The sequence below is a fragment of the Oncorhynchus tshawytscha genome, linkage group LG25 (assembly GCF_018296145.1).
Source record: "Oncorhynchus tshawytscha isolate Ot180627B linkage group LG25, Otsh_v2.0, whole genome shotgun sequence".
NCBI lineage: Eukaryota > Metazoa > Chordata > Actinopteri > Salmoniformes > Salmonidae > Oncorhynchus > Oncorhynchus tshawytscha.
The window spans coordinates 34,041,398-34,058,672 of record NC_056453.1 but is presented as its reverse complement, the minus strand read 5'-3'; the positions used below and the strand labels follow the sequence as shown (position 1 = coordinate 34,058,672).

Below are 17,275 nucleotides of genomic sequence, written 5' to 3'. Positions count from 1 at the left end.
GGACATATGACAAATATTTTCAGTCTCCTGAGGGGGAAAAGGTTTTGTCGTGCCTTCTTCATGACTGCCTTGGTATGTTTGGACCATGATAGTTTGTTGGTGATGTGGACACCAAGGAACTTGAAACTCTCAACCCACTCCACTACAGCCCCGTCAATGTTAATCGGGGCCTGTTCGGCCTGCATTTTCCTGTAGTCCGATCAGCTCCTTAGTCTTGCTCACATTGAGGGAGAGGTTATTGTCCTGGCACCACACTGCCAGTTCTCTGACCTCCTCCCTATAGGCCGTCTCATCGCTGTCAGTGATCAGGCCTACCACTGTTGTGTTGTCAGCAAACTTAATGATGGTGTTGGAGTCGTGTTTGGCCAGACCCCTGAGGGGCCACACTGTTAAGGATCAGTGTGGCAGACGTGTTGTTGCCTACTCTTACCACCTGGGGGCGGCCCATCAGGAAGTCCAGGATCCAGTTGCAGAGGGAGGTGTTTAGTCCCAGAGTCCTTAGCTTAGTGATGAGCTTCGTGGGCACTATGGTGTTGAACGCTGAGCTGTAGTCAATGAACAGCATTCTCACATAGGTGTTCCTTTTGTCCAGGTGAGAAAGGGCCGTGTGGAGTGCGATTGAGATTGCGTCATCTGTGGATCTGTTGGGGCGGTATGCGAATTGGAGTGGGTCTAGGACGCTGTTGATGTGAGCCATGACCAGCCTTTCAAAGCACTTCATGGCTACCAACGTGAGTGCCATGGGGCGGTAATCATTTAGGCAGGTTACCTTCACTTCCTTGGGCACAGGGACTATGGTGGTCTGCTTGAAATATGTAGGTATTAGACTTGGTCAGGAGGAAGTTGAAAATGTCAGTGAACTTGACAGTTGACAGTTGGTCCACGCATGCTTTGAATACACATCCGGATAATCCGTCTGGCCCAGCGGCTTTGTGAATGTTGGCCTGTTTAAAGGTTTTGTTCACATCGGCTACCGAGAGCGTTATCATACAGTCATCCAGAACAGCTGGTGCTCTCGTGCATGCTTCAGTGTTGCTTGCCTCGAAGCGACCAGAAAAGGCATTTAGCTCGTCTGTTATGCTCGCGTCACTGGGCAGCTTGGGTCTGGGTTTCCCATTGTAGTCCGTAATAGTTCTCAAGCCCTGCCACATCCGATGAGTGTCAGAGCCAGTGTAGTAGGATTCAATCTTAATCCTGTATTGACGCTTTGCTTGTTTGATGGTTCGTCTGAGGGCATAGCGGGATTTCTTATAAGTGTCCGGATTAGTCTCCCGCTCCTTGAAATGGCAGCTCTAGCCTTTAGCTCGATGCGGTGAAACATAAGATGTTACATGTCCCGTTGGTAGGATAATCTTAATCGTAGGTTAATCGTAGGTCATATACGATACATTTATTAAACGTAAGAATGAGTGTGAGTTTTTGTCAGAACCCGGCTCGTGGGAAGTGACAAAAAGCTCTTATAGAACCAGGGCACAAATAATAATATAATAATAAACAATAATTTTGCTCATTATTTATTTTGCCATCTTGCATATAAAACCTTATTTGTTCATCAAAAATTGTGAGAAACTCACCACAGGTTAATGAGAAGGGTGTGCTTGAAAGGATGCACATAACTCTGCAATGTTGGGTTGTATTGGAGAGAGTCTCAGTCTTAAATCATTTTCCACACACAGTCTGTGCCTGTATTTAGTTTTCAGGGGGGCCGAGAATCCACTCTCACATAAGTACGTGGTTGCAAAGGGCATCAGTGTCTTAACAGTGTGATTTGCCAAGGCAAGAAACTCTGAGTGCAGCCCTATCCAGAAATCTGGCAGTGGCTTCTGATTAAATTCTATTTTCACAGAACCGCTTGTTGCAATTTCAATGAGGCTCTCTTGTTCAGATATCAGTAAGTGGACTGGAGGCAGGGCATGAAAGGGATAACGAATCCAGTTGTTTGTGTTGTCCATTTCTGAAAAGTACCTGCGGAATTGCACACCCAACTCACATAGGTGCTTCGCTATATAACATTTGACATTGTCCGTAAGCTTGAGTTCATTTCCACACAAAAAGTCATACAATGATGGAAAGACCTGTGTGTTGCCCTTGTTAATGAAGACAGAAAAGAGCTCCAACTTCTTAATCATAGCCTCAATTTTGTCCCGCACATTGAATATAGTTGCAGAGAGTCCCTGTGATCCTAGATTCAGATCATTCAGGTGAGAAAAAACATCACCCAGATAGGCCAGTAGTGTGAGAAACTTGTCATCATGCAAGCGGTCAGACACATGAAAATGATGGTCAGTAAAGAAAACTTTAAGCTTGTCTCTCATTTATTTTTTTAAATGTGTCAATACTTTCCCCCTTGATACCCAGCACACTTCTGTAGGTTGTAAAAGCGGTAAAGTATTACGTGGTCGCTGCCCAGACCATTGCATAATGCAGAAAATACATGAGTGTTCAGGGGCCTTGCATTAACAAAGTTAACCACTTTCACTGTAGTGTCCAAAACTTCTTTCAAGTTGTCAGGCATGCCGTTGGCAGTAAGAGCCTCTCGGTGGATGCTGCAATGTACCCAAAAGGCGTCGGGAGCAACTGCTTGCACGCGCGTTACCACTCCACTATGTCTCCCTGTCATGGGTTTTGCACCATCGGTACAGACACCAACACATCTTGACCACCAAAGTCCATTTGATGTCACAAAGCTTTCCAGTACTTAAAAAATATCCTCTCATGTTCTGGTTTCCAATGGTTTGCAGAAGAGGATGTCTTCCTTAATTGACCCCCCATAAACGTAACGGACATATACCAGGAGCTGTGCCAGGCCTGAGTCTGTTGACTCAACCAGCTGTAATGCATATAATTCACTGGATTGAATGCGAAGCAGTAATTGTTTAAAAACATCTCCTGCCATGTCACTGATGCGTCGTGAAACAGTGTTGTTTGATGAAGTCATTGTGTGTATTGTTTTTTTTGGCCTTTTCCCCCAGCATTGTCCCAGCCATATGGGCGGCAGCAGGAAGAACTAAGTCATCCACAATAGTATGGGGCTTGCCTTTTCCTAGCCACTCGGTAGCTCACCATATAAGACACTTATAGACACTCCTTATTAATGGTATCTGTTTCTTTAATACATGTCTTACTACTCGAAAGTCATCTTTATTCTCTCTCAAAAAACTCCTGTGGCTTATTTTTCAAATTATCATGTTTTGTTTCTAAATGTTTGTGCAAGAGTGAAGGTTTCCCGTGACAGAGTAACGGTTAATGTGATTGGATGAGTAACGGTTAATGTGATTGGATGTTAATTATTTGACTAGGCAACCTGTATTTGACATGGTGTTGTTATGTCGCTGAACACAAGATAGTTTCATTTTATTTTTGGCAGTGAAACGAGGCTACTCAAGCGAGAGAAAAAACTCACCCAAATGTATAGCCCCGTTTGAAAACATGTAGTTGTGAATTACATTTTTATTTGGTGTACCCCCCACGGTATTGCGCGTACCCCCACCCAGTTTGGGAATACCTGCATATAGAAGAATCCTTTTTGCTTCCGGTAAAACACTTTTTGGTTCCAGGTAGTACAATCCTTTTGGGATCCATGTAGAACCCGACCCAAAATGGTTCTACTTGGAACCATGTAGAACCCTTTCCACAGAGGATTCTACATGGAACCCAAAATGTTTCTATTACCTGGAACCAAAAAGTGTTTTTCCTGGAACCAAAAAGGGTTCTCCTATGGGGACAGCTGAAAAACCCTTTTAGGTTCTAGATAGCACCTATTTTTCTAAGAATGTATTTCTAAAAGAGGCTCAAAATACATTAAATTCTTACCTTCAGGAGATGTTGGTTTATCCATTTTGTAAAAGTCTTTTTCTGCACTCTGTCTCTTTCATCTGAGGAAAAGACACACAAAAAAATACATTTAGGAAGGTACTTTACATACGTACATCACATGAGACTGCTGAGGGGAGAAAGGCTCATAATAATGTCTGGAACGGAGCTATCCATGTGTTTGATGTATACAATACCGTTCCAGTCATTACCACATACCTGTCCTCCCCAATTAAGGTGCCACCAACTTCCTGTGGTAAGCATGGTGTAACTTTAAGGCACACACACACACAAATTCACAGAAACACACACACACACACACACCATATCCCCCCCCCACACACACAAAGACACACAGGAAATGGTCATTTGCATGACAAGCAGCATTGTGACATGGTATGTGTGATTTACTATATAACTCTACAGTTATTGAATGAGCCCTTCATGAATGAGCCCTTCATTCCTCTTGTCAATATATTTGCTCTTATCAATATCCAACCACTGTATACATATGATTGTATTATGATTTTTCTTTGGATCCCCATTAGCTGTTGAAGAAGCAGCAGCTACTCTTCCTGGGGTCTTACAAGTGGGTTCATTCCCAGAAGTCTCCAGAGAGATTGATATTTTTGGAAGTGTAATTGAAAAGAAGTAACTTCTATGCATGAGGCCTAGCTTCCATTACTTATGATTCACTATTGTACACTGTCAACCACATTATTTTGTGTTTCTTGTATCCATGACATCCAGACTGGCCGCTTCCACATGCAGCCTCTAACAGACATCAGTCTCTCTGGGATAGAAAATGGAAAGATAAAGGCTCAATTGTAGGCTGTCAAGACAAAAACCACCAGCTATGCTACACAGACAAAAACATTTGCTCTGAGAATCTAACAACATAGACAAAATACCTATCTAATATTTCTGTATCATTAGCCTAACAAAATTCATTACTGTACTGCAACACTGCACATGGACGGTAGGCTACTGGTCCTGAGACACACAGCTTGGGGAGAGACCCTCCATACTTACTATTACCTGTCTCACACAGAAAGACAGAGAGAAGGCTGCAGTGTGGGATTCAGGATTCAGGCCAGAAGTCTGTCTGTCCTGTTTTATCTCTCTGCCTAAAGGTCCATCTGCTACAAGCCCTCATAGGCATACTTTGATACCAATCACGAGCCCAGTAAATCACATTAAAATCACATTAAAAACATGACATTATAAACTTCACATTTAACAAAGCCTCTGTCTCAGCTTTAAAAACAACAACAACCCCACACAATCTGCATCTTCTTGGACTTTGGAACCAACATGAAAAAGAGAAGCTAGTCCATTTACAACAGCATTATAACACAACAGGATTTAGCTTTGGGAGGTTTTAAGATCCCCCCTGTAAATGAGAAACTAGGGCAAGCTTAAACGCTCAGTCAGCAATTGAAATTCCCAATCTTCTGAACCCGGAAGAGGATTGGAGGGAAGCAAAGCAGAAAGACACATGATACTGACCCATGCAGCACATCAACGTCACCAGGTGAGCTCTGAGCTCCCCCTCACTCCCCAGCAGGTGCCATATCTCCTTAGCCATTGTTAGCTCCCGGGGACTCTGGAGAGAGTGTATCATGGTCCTGGCAGAGGGATGTGTGTGAGCTACCAGCGTTACTGAAGGAGCAGCAACAGACTCCTCCTGTCTGCCTCTAGGGCAGCCTGCAGTTACTCCACTTTTCGTCAAGCATCCAGAACGAGTTCTGTCAGGTTTTCCAACACAACTCAGTGGTCTTCTTATATGGTTCATGTTTACTTAAGGCCACAGCACAAATGCATTTGAGGAACTAACTAATAAGGAACTTTCACTGGGGACGGGCCACATTCTGAAATTGCATTCTTGTCCCCCCCCAGTTTTACCATTGGAATGTGATACAAAACGAGGCAACGGTGAGCTTTCGGACAATGTGGATGTCTAATGTCTCTGAGCGGTCGGGTAGGCTGTTTGGAGTTTTTATCCAACTGGATATTTAACAAAAATATATACAAAAAGTTATGCCCCCCCCCCACTTCTAAAACCAAAGTTCCACCCCTGCTAATAAAGCTCCTTAAGAAAAGGAGCAAAGGTATTTGTCTGCTTAGAAACCATTTTTTTCAGATGTCACTTTAACCTGAAATGGGAAGGGGCATCATTGCAGTAGAACATAGGAATATATATAACAATTAAAGATTCAATATGCATTTAACCCAACCCCTCTGAATCAGAGAAGTCTGAATACAAATGATTAGTCTGCATTTCCACACATACAGCACATCCTACAGTGCACCGCCCACAACTGTATCAATTACTGTTTCATAAAACACATTTAGCACACTCACTTGCGCTCGTTGGGAAAAAACCACAACACCAACTGAAATCAAAACAACCACACCCTTTACTTAAGGCTGCATAAAATATGATGCCAAAATTAGCATACAAAACACAGGCAATGGCATGAGGTACATTGGTCAGTTCAGAGGCAAATACTGATGGGTGATTATTCATATAGGCCTTTCCTTAATACAGAGGTGTCTCAATAGTGCTGCCACTGTCAGTGTGTCTCAGAGGACATTTCCATGTGGTTCATCTATAAATACTGTGAGTGTAAAGCTGCAGAGGATTCACTACTGGGCTGGGAGTCTGGGACTGGGAATTGCTCCACATTTTAGCGGACAGAACACAGAACATATGGGAGAATTAAGGCTGTCCCTGACTCAAAGAAATCTTGGTCGACCGAGAGTCGTCCTGTTCTTTCGACTAATTCGTCTAAATGTTTACATGTATTTTTTACATATATAGACAGACACAGCCTATGTGTTTGAATAAAATCAACTACACACAGTACCAGTCAAAGATTTGGACACGCTTACTCATTCAAGGGTTCATACATTACCTGGTAAAACAAATGAGCCTTACTTGAGCCCTTCTCTACGACATTGAAGTTGATCCAGCCAGTCAAGTGCAAGTTCCAACACAAGCACACACTGCAGGACCGGCAGACCAAAATACTCATTAGCAAACATGGTCTGGATCACCTACACAGAATGTCCTTCTCTGAACCAGAAAATATAGGCTACTCAAATATAGATTATTTCAAACATTCACGTTCTACCATTCATCAATGATTTCATTCTGGATTTTTTCCCCCACTTCTCCCAGAATGACATCCTCCATATCAGCCGTTTTTTGTCTGCAGGTGACCTAACTCCAGACTCTGATGGGGAGCTTGGTACCCTGGTCCGTTTGGGTGTTTGTTGATTCCAGATTGTTTGAATGAAGGCCAGCCTTGATGTTTGGCTGCGTTCTTTAGTATTCCCCAGAGAGTTGCACCGCCTTCGGGGTCCCTTATTATCACCAGAGTTTTCTATTGGGTTATGATTATCACTTGTCTCAGTTGCCACTTTTCCAGCTTCATGTTTAGCGTTTTTCCTCTTATTCTTCTTTTTCTTGGAATGAGAGGTCATTGTTGAAGTAGATTCTGGCTCACCAGGTACCAACTCCAATGTGTCATTCACTCTGGCTTTGTCCTTAGGAGCCCAGAAATGATGCTCTTCAACCTCAAGTCTCACTTTCTGTCATTTCAGCTGAGATATGTGATATGTCTGCCCTACTCATAGGGACAGGATTGTTGTCCTGCACCTAGTGTGAAAAAGTGTCCTCTATGCAACTTATGTTGTCCAGTGTAGTAGGACTGTACTCTACCATCTCCTGACCCCTCTAGTGTGGGATTGTGTCAGCCAGTCCTGTCTATGCGCAGGACCTTGTCCATCATAAAATACTTTGATCCAGTGAGTGTTCATCTTTACCGACATTGTTATGGGAGTGATGGGTGCTACTTTAACATATACAAATGATCTCCAATATCTGTTTGTGTGTTGACCCTTGTATCTTATCATGCACCTCATCACTCTCCCCGCCACCTTACACCCAGCTTTAGCCAGACACTCAGTCACAACACTATCATCACAACACTATCATCAAGTTGTTTGTTTGTAAATATCCTTTTCTATTCATTTTACATTTTTAGATGTGATATATTTTATGACTGCTGCAAGATTAATTTCCTCTCTGAGGGCATTAAACTTTTTCTGACTCTGAATTCTGAATCTGAATATGCTGATTCAGGTAGTTCTTTAATTGTAACTATATTTCTGGTCAGCCATGCGCCACTTCAAACTGAACAGATTATTCTCTTTGAACATAACATGTTTTCCTCTGACTGTTATTCCTCTGATCAGAAGCTTTGCCCTTTGCTTCCTTACTGAGAAGGTATATATGCCAGAGTGCACATGCTCTCTGTACTGACCTCAAGTGGTTTGGATGAATGTCATGTATGAGACTGTGATAGAGCTCCTCCTCCTTAATGGGGTTGGCTATGACCTCCTCCTTTGTCAAGATTTCTCTCTCCATGATAAAAATAGGTCAAACAATCTCCTTTTGGGCATTTCGTCCCACAACCTTACTCCAGGTCTCATTTTCCTTGACATCAGTTTTTGCATCGCTGGAAATATACACAACTACAGAAGCCATTTTACTTGTAGTGTTAATGTTTAAAGTCATTTGTTTAACATTGAAATGTATCAACAAGACTATTCAGCATTATACAGTGAATTGAGGCTGTTCTGAGGGCAAAAGGGGAGGGTGCAACTCAATATTAGGAAGGTGGCCCTTAATGCTTTGTACAATCAGTGTATATATATATATTTATTCCATACTCTGACATTGCTCATTCTGATATTTCTTAATTATTTTATATTTTTTAACTTTTTGTGTAAGGTTTTGTTAGAAATTACTGCAGTGTTGGAGCTACAAACATTTCACTTAACTTACGTTAAAATCTGCAAATCTGTGTGTGCGACAAATAAACTTCGATTTGAATTGCACATGAGAGAGGACAAAATATCCATCTCTACTCTATCCACCTCTACCCTTTCATGTGAACACACCCTGGGAACAAAACTGGTTGCAATGACATCAATGGGAGTGCTGATCAGTTTTTCCTTTTAGATATAATGAAAAAGATTACATGGTGAGGGGGTAACCTGTTCTAGAATCAGATACATACTGTCTGGGAATATGAAACAATGAAATCAAGGTGATCTGCGGGTTCTGCAAAATTCCCTGTACTTTGGTATAAAACGCAATGGCATAAGAACGCCAATGCTCGGCATTAATGCTTTTGAAAGGTCAGAAAGGTTGACAGTCATTGAACATATCAAACAGCTCTCCTCCCAATATCTGTTTAAATTTCACAGAGTGTCCCTGTTAAACTAATAAGACTGTGTTTCAAATCCACCTCAGCCATGGTAGTGTTGCAGACACTTTCATCTGCAGCAAGACTGCAGTGCTGCTATATCACTCCTTCTCCCTCTCTCTCTGTACTGTACATATATCTCCTGTTCCCTCTCTCTCCATAACTGTTAAATAAATCACAACTGCCATTGGGTAGAGCAGAGCTTGGCCTTCAGGACATTGCAATTTGTGATCCCAATGGCCTTACTGCTTACTGCATAATACATGAGCAGACTTGAGACTCATTAATACAAATGGGGTCTTCAGGGCGTGTCCAAGGCAACACCCTTCCCTGCTCAACAACACCCTTCCCAGCTCAACAACACCCTTCCCAGCTCAACAACACCCTTCCCAGCTCAACAACACCCTTCCCAGCTCAACAACACCCTTCCCAGCTCAACACCCTTCCCAGCTCAACAACACCCTTCCCAGCTCAACAACACCCTTCCCAGCCTAACAACACCCATCCCTGCTCAACAACACCCTTCCCTGCTCAACAACATCCTTCCCAGCTCAACAACACCCTTCCCAGCTCAACAACACCTTTCCCAGCTCAACAACACCCTTCCCAGCTCAACAACACCCTTCCCGGCTCAGCAACACCCTTCCCAGCTCAACAACACCCTTCCCAACTCAACAACACCCTTTCCAGCTCAACAACACCCTTCCCAGCTCAACAACACCCTTCCCGGCTCAACAACACCCTTCCCAGCTCAACAACACCCTTCCCAACTCAACAACACCCTTTCCAGCTCAACACCCTTCCCAGCTCAACAACACCCTTCCCAGCTCAACAACACCCTTCCTCGTTCAAGGTCCAGAGACAGGATGAATTTGCTGTATCTTTGACCACCAAGGCTCATTCAGGGCTCTAAAGTGTGACTATTTTACTTGCATATGCGCCCAAATACTTTGCTGTGCTACCTGGAATTTGAATTTAGGAGCACCAGTGCGCCTAGGAAAATGGATTCTAGCTTTAATACCTCAAACATATTTCATTGTGCTCCTACATTTCTTTGTGTGAGCTTACATTTTTCAACTTAGCCGCACACGTGCTCATCATAAAAAAGGTCAGCGTAGAGCCCAAGTTTGAAATCCATAACATCAAATGACCATGAGGAGCAGTTTATTAAAACATTAAAAAAAGACATCTGTATTGTACTCACATGACATCATGAGTGGAAATTGCTCACAGAGACTGTAGTACTGAGGGGATACAGTAGTAGCTGGTGGAAAGTGGGTACTTCTCTTAGGCAAAGAGAATGGTAATCTAAAGAGAATAGTGCCCTCTTGAGGAACATAGTTCTTCACTCAAATCACTTCTTCTAAATCTTCAATCCTCTATAAAATAGTGAAAATTAACTTCATAAAAACACACCAAACTATAATATTACTTACCAAAATGTGTGAAAAGGTATATTATATAAATAGAGAGAGAGTAATCAGAGTCTACTTATACCACCACATTAAAAGGTCTGGTCAGGTCTGGAGCTTGTAATTACCAGTCCTAGTTTCACAGCTGAACACCCCAGTAAAGTCAGAGGTAATAATTTAAGTGTGATCTACACAGGCCTGCTTCCTACCATGACAATAAACATTATGTCGGCTAAAACATTATGCTATAAAAATAAACAGAGAAGCACACTACATTTAAATTCCCAGTAATTGATTTGGTAATTTACCAATGTTTTGGCATCATTTCAGGGGAATGTCATACATACTTGTTACCAGGTTATGCAGACAAACAGTGCAATTAGTGCAACCAATGACAATAGTGAGGGCTGTGTCATAATTATTAAGTTAATTAGAATGAATTGAGTGAAACTTCAAAAATAAAAACAAAAGTGTATAGCATATTGAATATATTAGGCAATTGTTATCTTGTGAAAACATAATTTAATATTGTACATAATATTAGCAAAACATACATTATTGTTTAATTCAATTTCACATATATATTTAATTGTTTACTATTTCATAAAAATATGTTCTTACATGTAATCTTTTGGTTCAACCATAATGAATAATAAGCATCATCACGAGGGGGAACATATTAGGTTACACTAATAAGCCGTAGAAAGAATATATCAATTTATAAGACTTGTTCATACAAGATAGAATTGTTCATCAGAAGGGCCTGAGATCAAAGTCAATATTCAGACCACTAGGGGTCAATATTTTAGATAGGATATCCAGTAAGCCTCCCTTTATAGTAGTAGGATCTCAATGTTTATGACCATCAGCTGATAACTACACTACAGTCACAACCTACTGGCACACAGTCATCACTCGCACTCACCAACACATTATTACAACCCTATTATAATGTCCAATAAACTGTGTGATGTTGGACTTGAATGTTTTAACCAACCAGAAGGTCCCATTGAAATTGACGTGAGCCCTTGCAATTCCCTCTTATATTACATGTTCATGTCTCTGCATGCAGTTAGAAGGAATTTGCTAACCAGCACGAGTGCAATGACTGGAGGTCTATGGGTGTCTGCTAGCATGCTGAGACATAAAAATGGTATCACAAGTTAATCTGACTCTGGGGAAGTAGATAAAGGGCCTCATTACTAAAATCTCGAAGTATCCCTTTAACCAGGAAAGTCCCATTGAAATATACATGTAGGGGCCTCCTGGGTGGCGCCACCAGAGACTCTGGGTTCAAGCCCAGGCTCTGTCGCAACAGGGATGTCCATGGGGCGACGTACAATTGGCCTGGCCTAGTCGTCCGTGTTAGGGAGGGTTTGGCTGGTAGGGATATCCTTGTCTCATCGCGCACTAGTGACTCCTGTGGTGGGCCAGGCGCAGTGCATGCTGACCAGGTCACTAGGTGCACAGTGTTTCCTTCCTCCAATGGCTCTAAACTTTCGTCTCTCCTGAACCCGCACGGGAGTTGTAGCGATGAGACAAGATAATAACTACTAACAATTGGATACCACAAAATTGGGGGGTAAAACTTTTTTATTTTTTATTCAAAAATTGACATGCAATTACTCTTTATATAGAACCAGTCAAAAGTTTGGACACACCTACTCATTCAAGGGTTTATCCATTGGTGGTAAAACTAATGAGCCTTACTTGAGCCCTTCTCTACGACATTGAAGTTGATCCAGCCAGTCAAGTGCAAGTTCCAACACAAGCACACACTGCAGGACCGGCAGACCAAAATACTCATTAGCAAACATGGTCTAGATCCCCCTACAAAACAAGGGTGTGTCGAATCCAGGCCCTCTCTTGGTTTTTCATGCTTAACTGTTGCTGGTTGGAAGTGCTACAGTCCACCCAGGGCCATGGGGATGTGTTAAATGTGTTCCCTTACAGCTCTTGCCCTCTGACTTGACTGGGTTGATGTTTGTAGCATCACAAGTCTACATGAATCTGTTACACTTTCCCTGTCCACTTGGAAGGTTACTCTTTGGAGTCTAAAGCCAAAGAGAGGAGTAGCTTTAAACCGGTTGACTATTGAAACATCATGTGATGTGACAAAATGCCAGAGGGGAATTTGAAGAATAACATTGCAATAACTGCACGTGTCATTTGTCATTTAAGCAATAAGGCCCAAGGAGAATTGGTATATTGGTCCTATATCACAAACCCCAGAGGTGCCTTATTAGTATTATAAACTGTTTATCAACATAATTAGAGAAGTAAAAATAACTGTTTTGTCATACCCATTGTATACGGTCTGATATACTACGGCTGTCAGCCAATCAGCATTCAATACCACAACCCTATTATTTAAATTTATCTAATTATGTTGGTAACCCGTTTATAATAGCAATAAGGCACCTCTGGGGTTTGTGGTATATGGACAACATACCAAGGCCGCATTGCGTCGTGCATAAGAACAGCCCTTAGCCGTGGTATATTGGTCATATACCACACCTCATCGGGCCTTATTGCTTAATTATACCATTGATTTGTAGGGTGTTGTCTTTCGCTTGGGACGCTAAATGGGTGTCCTGACTCTCTGTGGTCACTAAAGATCCCATGGCACTTATTGTAAGAGTAGCGGTGTCCTGGCTAAATTCCCAATCTGGCCCATTCCATCTTGGCCACCTAATCATCCTCAGCTTCTAATCAGCTCATTCATCCTCCCTCCTCTCCCCTGAAAAAAGAATGTGTTCTCAGTCAACTTACCAGGTAAAATAAGGGTAAAATAAAAAAAAGAATATAAGTTTTAATATGATCTTATACCTCTGTGTTTATTCTTTAACAACGGTGATACAAAACTTTGTGAGCTTTAGAATGACTCACAAACAAATCCCAGCTTGCCCAGCGTTGCTTGATGGCATAAAGTACTACAGATAAGAGAAGCTGAGCATTATGACTGACTGACAATAACAGAAGGACTGTGACCTTTCGACTGGTTTCACTTACAACTACTTTCATGACATAATATCCCACCATTTGAACTTACGCCAACATGTTTACTTCAACTCTCTCAAGTAATGTGTGTTGTTTGGTATCTCCGCTTTGCTTTTTGTAGTGTATATGTTTGTGTATATGTTTGTGTATATGTTTGTGTATATGTTTGTGTATATGTTTGTGTATATGTTTGTGTATATGTTTGTGTATATGTTTGTGTATATGTTTGCAATTACAGGGCTCGTCTGTAAAAGGACCTTGTTATCAGGATAACTCCCTGTCAAAATAAAGGTTAAATAAATAAAGACCAGTTTCATGTCAGTCGTCCACGCAGAGCCTGTTAATGTTGAGTAGGTAGTAAACACTTTGAATCACTGTGAAACGAGGAGTTTCATTTTCCGGTGCACAATGTTTTGCTCTGGTGTGTGTGACCTACTGAATATGACCCTGGTCAGACATCCAGCAGCCTGGTAAAACTTGGACAGCCGTTGATCCGGTGGGACAGTTGGTGTGACTTGTGGAGAAGAGGTGTATAGGCGCGGCTATAAATAGCGACGACAATTAAACCATGTCATGTGTGCCCTACTATGTGTGCCATTTCATTAACATCCTTTCTTACCTCACAGCAGCCTGGTTCAGGGGTTTTAAAGCTGGGGTCTGCAATTACTTTTTTTATAAGAAATGTTTTGGGGAATTTTTATGTGAAAAATAATGATTTTGTATGAATACCGCTAGCTAAAACAGAATACAATAGTGGATAAAAAATGTATGTCTCCGTCCTGTGACGCCCCTCCCACTCTGTCTGCCGTATTCTTTCTCTTTGCTCTTGTTTTCCATATTAGGATGTCAGTGGGCGGGGCTGGGTGTGTTATCATCCTGTGACGCCCCTCCCACTCTGTCTGCCGTATTCTTTCTCTTTGCTCTTGTTTTCCTTATTAGGACGTCGGCAGGCAGAGGTGGGAGGGGCGTCAGCGACATGGGCCCGGGTGTGTCCCGGGATGAATACACCTCTTCCCCATTCATGGAGGAGACTCTCTCCATGCAGACACACCTGGGCCCGGATGTGTCCCGGGATGAATACACCTCTTCCCCATTCCCTCTTCCCTCTTCCCCACTCTTCCCCATTCATGTGGACTTCAGGAAACAGCAGAGGGAACACCCCCCCATCCACATCGATGGAACAGTAGTGGAGAGGGTAGCAAGTTTTAAGTTCCTCGGCATACACATCACAGACAAACTGAATTGGTCCACTCACACAGACAGCATCGTGAGGAAGGCGCAGCAGCGCCTCTTCAACCTCAGGAGGCTGAAGAAATTCGGCTTGTCACCAAAAGCACTCACAAACTTCTACAGATGCACAATCGATAGCATCCTGGCGGGCTGTATCACCGCCTGGTATGGCAACTGCACCGCCCTCAACCGTAAGGCTCTCCAGAGGGTAGTGAGGTCTGCACAACGCATCACCGGGGGCAAACTACCTGCCCTCCAGGACACCTACACCACCCGATGCTACAGGAAGGCCATAAAGATCATCAAGGACACCAACCACCCGAGCCACTGCCTGTTCACCCCGCTGCCATCCAGAAGGCGAGGTCAGTACAGGTGCATCAAAGCTGGGACCGAGAGACTGAAAAACAGCTTCTATCTCAAGGCCATCAGACTGTTAAACAGCCACCACTAACATTGAGTGGCTACTGCCAACACACTGTCAATGACACTGACTCTACTCCAGCCACTTTAATCATGGGAATTGATGGGAAATGATGTAAATATATCACTAGCCACTTTAAACAATGCTACCTTATATAATGTTACTTACCCTACATTGTTCATCTCATATGCATACGTTGATACTGTACTCTATATCATCGACTGCATCCTTATGTAATACATGTATCACTAGCCACTTTAACTATGCCACTTGGTTTACATACTTATCTCATATGTATATACTGTACTCGATATCATCTACTGTATCTTGCCTATGCTGCTCTGTACCATCACTCATTCATATATCCTTATGTACATATTCTTTATCCCCTTACACTGTGTATGACAGTAGTTTTTTTTGGAATTGTTAGTTAGATTACTTGCTCGTTATTACTGCATTGTCGGAACTAGAAGCACAAGCATTTCGCTACACTCGCATTAACATCTGCTAACCATGTGTATGTGACAAATAAAATTTGATTTGATTTGATTTGATTTAGGAGACTCTCTCCATGCAGACACACCTGGGCCCGGATGTGTCCCGGGATGAATACACCTCTTCCCCATTCATTGAGGAGACTCTCTCCATGCAGACACACCTGGGCCCGGGTGTGTCCCGGGATGAATACACCTCTTCCCCATTCATGGAGGAGACTCTCTCCATGCAGACACACCTGGGCCCGGGTGTGTCCCGGGATGAATACACCTCTTCCCCATTCATGGAGGAGACTCTCTTCATGCAGACACACCTGGGCCCGGGTGTGTCCTGGGATGAATACACCTCTTCCCCATTCATGGAGGAGACTCTCTCCATGCAGACACACCTGGGCCCGGGTGTGTCCCGGGATGAATACACCTCTTCCCCATTCATTGAGGAGACTCTCTCCATGCAGACACACCTGGGCCCGGGTGTGTCCCGGGATGAATACACCTCTTCCCCATTCATGGAGGAGACTCTCTCCATGCAGACACACCTGGGCCCGGGTGTGTCCTGGGATGAATACACCTCTTCCCCATTCATGGAGGCAGACACACCTGGGCCCGGGTCCTGGGATCCATTCATGGCTCTCTCCATGCAGACACACCTGGGCCCGGGTGTGTCCTGGGATGAATACACCTCTTCCCCATTCATGGAGGACTCTCTCCATGCAGACACACCTGGGCCCGGGTGTGTCCCGGGATGAATACACCTCTTCCCCATTCATTAAGGAGACTCTCTCCATGCAGACACACTTATAGATTTTGGTTGTGGCATATTCGTGGCCGTTTGTTTGCTTTGGCACCTTTCAACACCCCTCATTATCACATTTATGCCCGTAAACACGCACTTACACTGCTGATTACACACACCATTGTTAATTGTATTTAGTTTACTTCAGTTAATAAATATATTTTGTTATTCCTTATCTCCACATTGTCTACCTTTTTAAAAATGCTAATTACTTCTACTTGCCATTGTCATTCACCATATACAAACAGGGAGTTTGTTTATTTAATCTTGGTCTGGGTAATTAGTATGTCATTCATATACTAACAGAGCTCATTCTGGAAGCTATTTCTGTTGTCTACAGAACATCAAACTATAGTGTACAGTATGTGGCCGTGTAAATGATGTAACAGGTTTAGTCTACTCAAAGTCCCTCTCTTCTGTCGCTCATTCTGACTTCTGACTACATGGCAGGAGAAGCCATCAAAAGTCAGATGACACGTGCCCAGAGCAGTATTTATAAACACACAGAAAGTCCCACAGGCCAGACAGTTTATACTGAGAGTGTTAAAATAGCAGCAGCACTGCTTTCAGTGACACGAGCACCCGTTTTACTCTGGCCCCTGTTTTACTCTGGCCCCTCTGTTTTACTCTGGCCCCTGTTTTACTCTGGCCCCTGTTTTACTCTGGCCCCTGTTTTACTCTGGCCCCTGTTTTACTCTGGCCCCCGTTTTACTCTGGCCCCTGTTTTTTACTCTGGCCCCCGTTTTACCCCCGTCTGGCCCCTGTTTTACTCTGGCCCCTGTTTTACTCTGGCCCCTGTTTTACTCTGGCCCCTCTGTTTTTTACTCTGG

General features: G+C 43.1%; 1 protein-coding gene across 10 annotated transcripts in view; it reads right to left on the bottom strand.

Annotated features, from left to right (window-relative positions):
• dst (dystonin) overlaps positions 1-17,275 on the bottom strand; it is a 200,013-nt gene that overhangs the window by 139,981 nt on the left and 42,757 nt on the right. For all 10 annotated transcript variants that reach the window (XM_024388277.2, XM_024388279.2, XM_024388278.2 and 7 more), the window contains one exon: positions 3,814-3,875. In XM_024388277.2, coding sequence (XP_024244045.1) covers positions 3,814-3,875 — 62 coding nt within the window. The remainder of the gene's footprint in view (positions 1-3,813; positions 3,876-17,275) is intronic.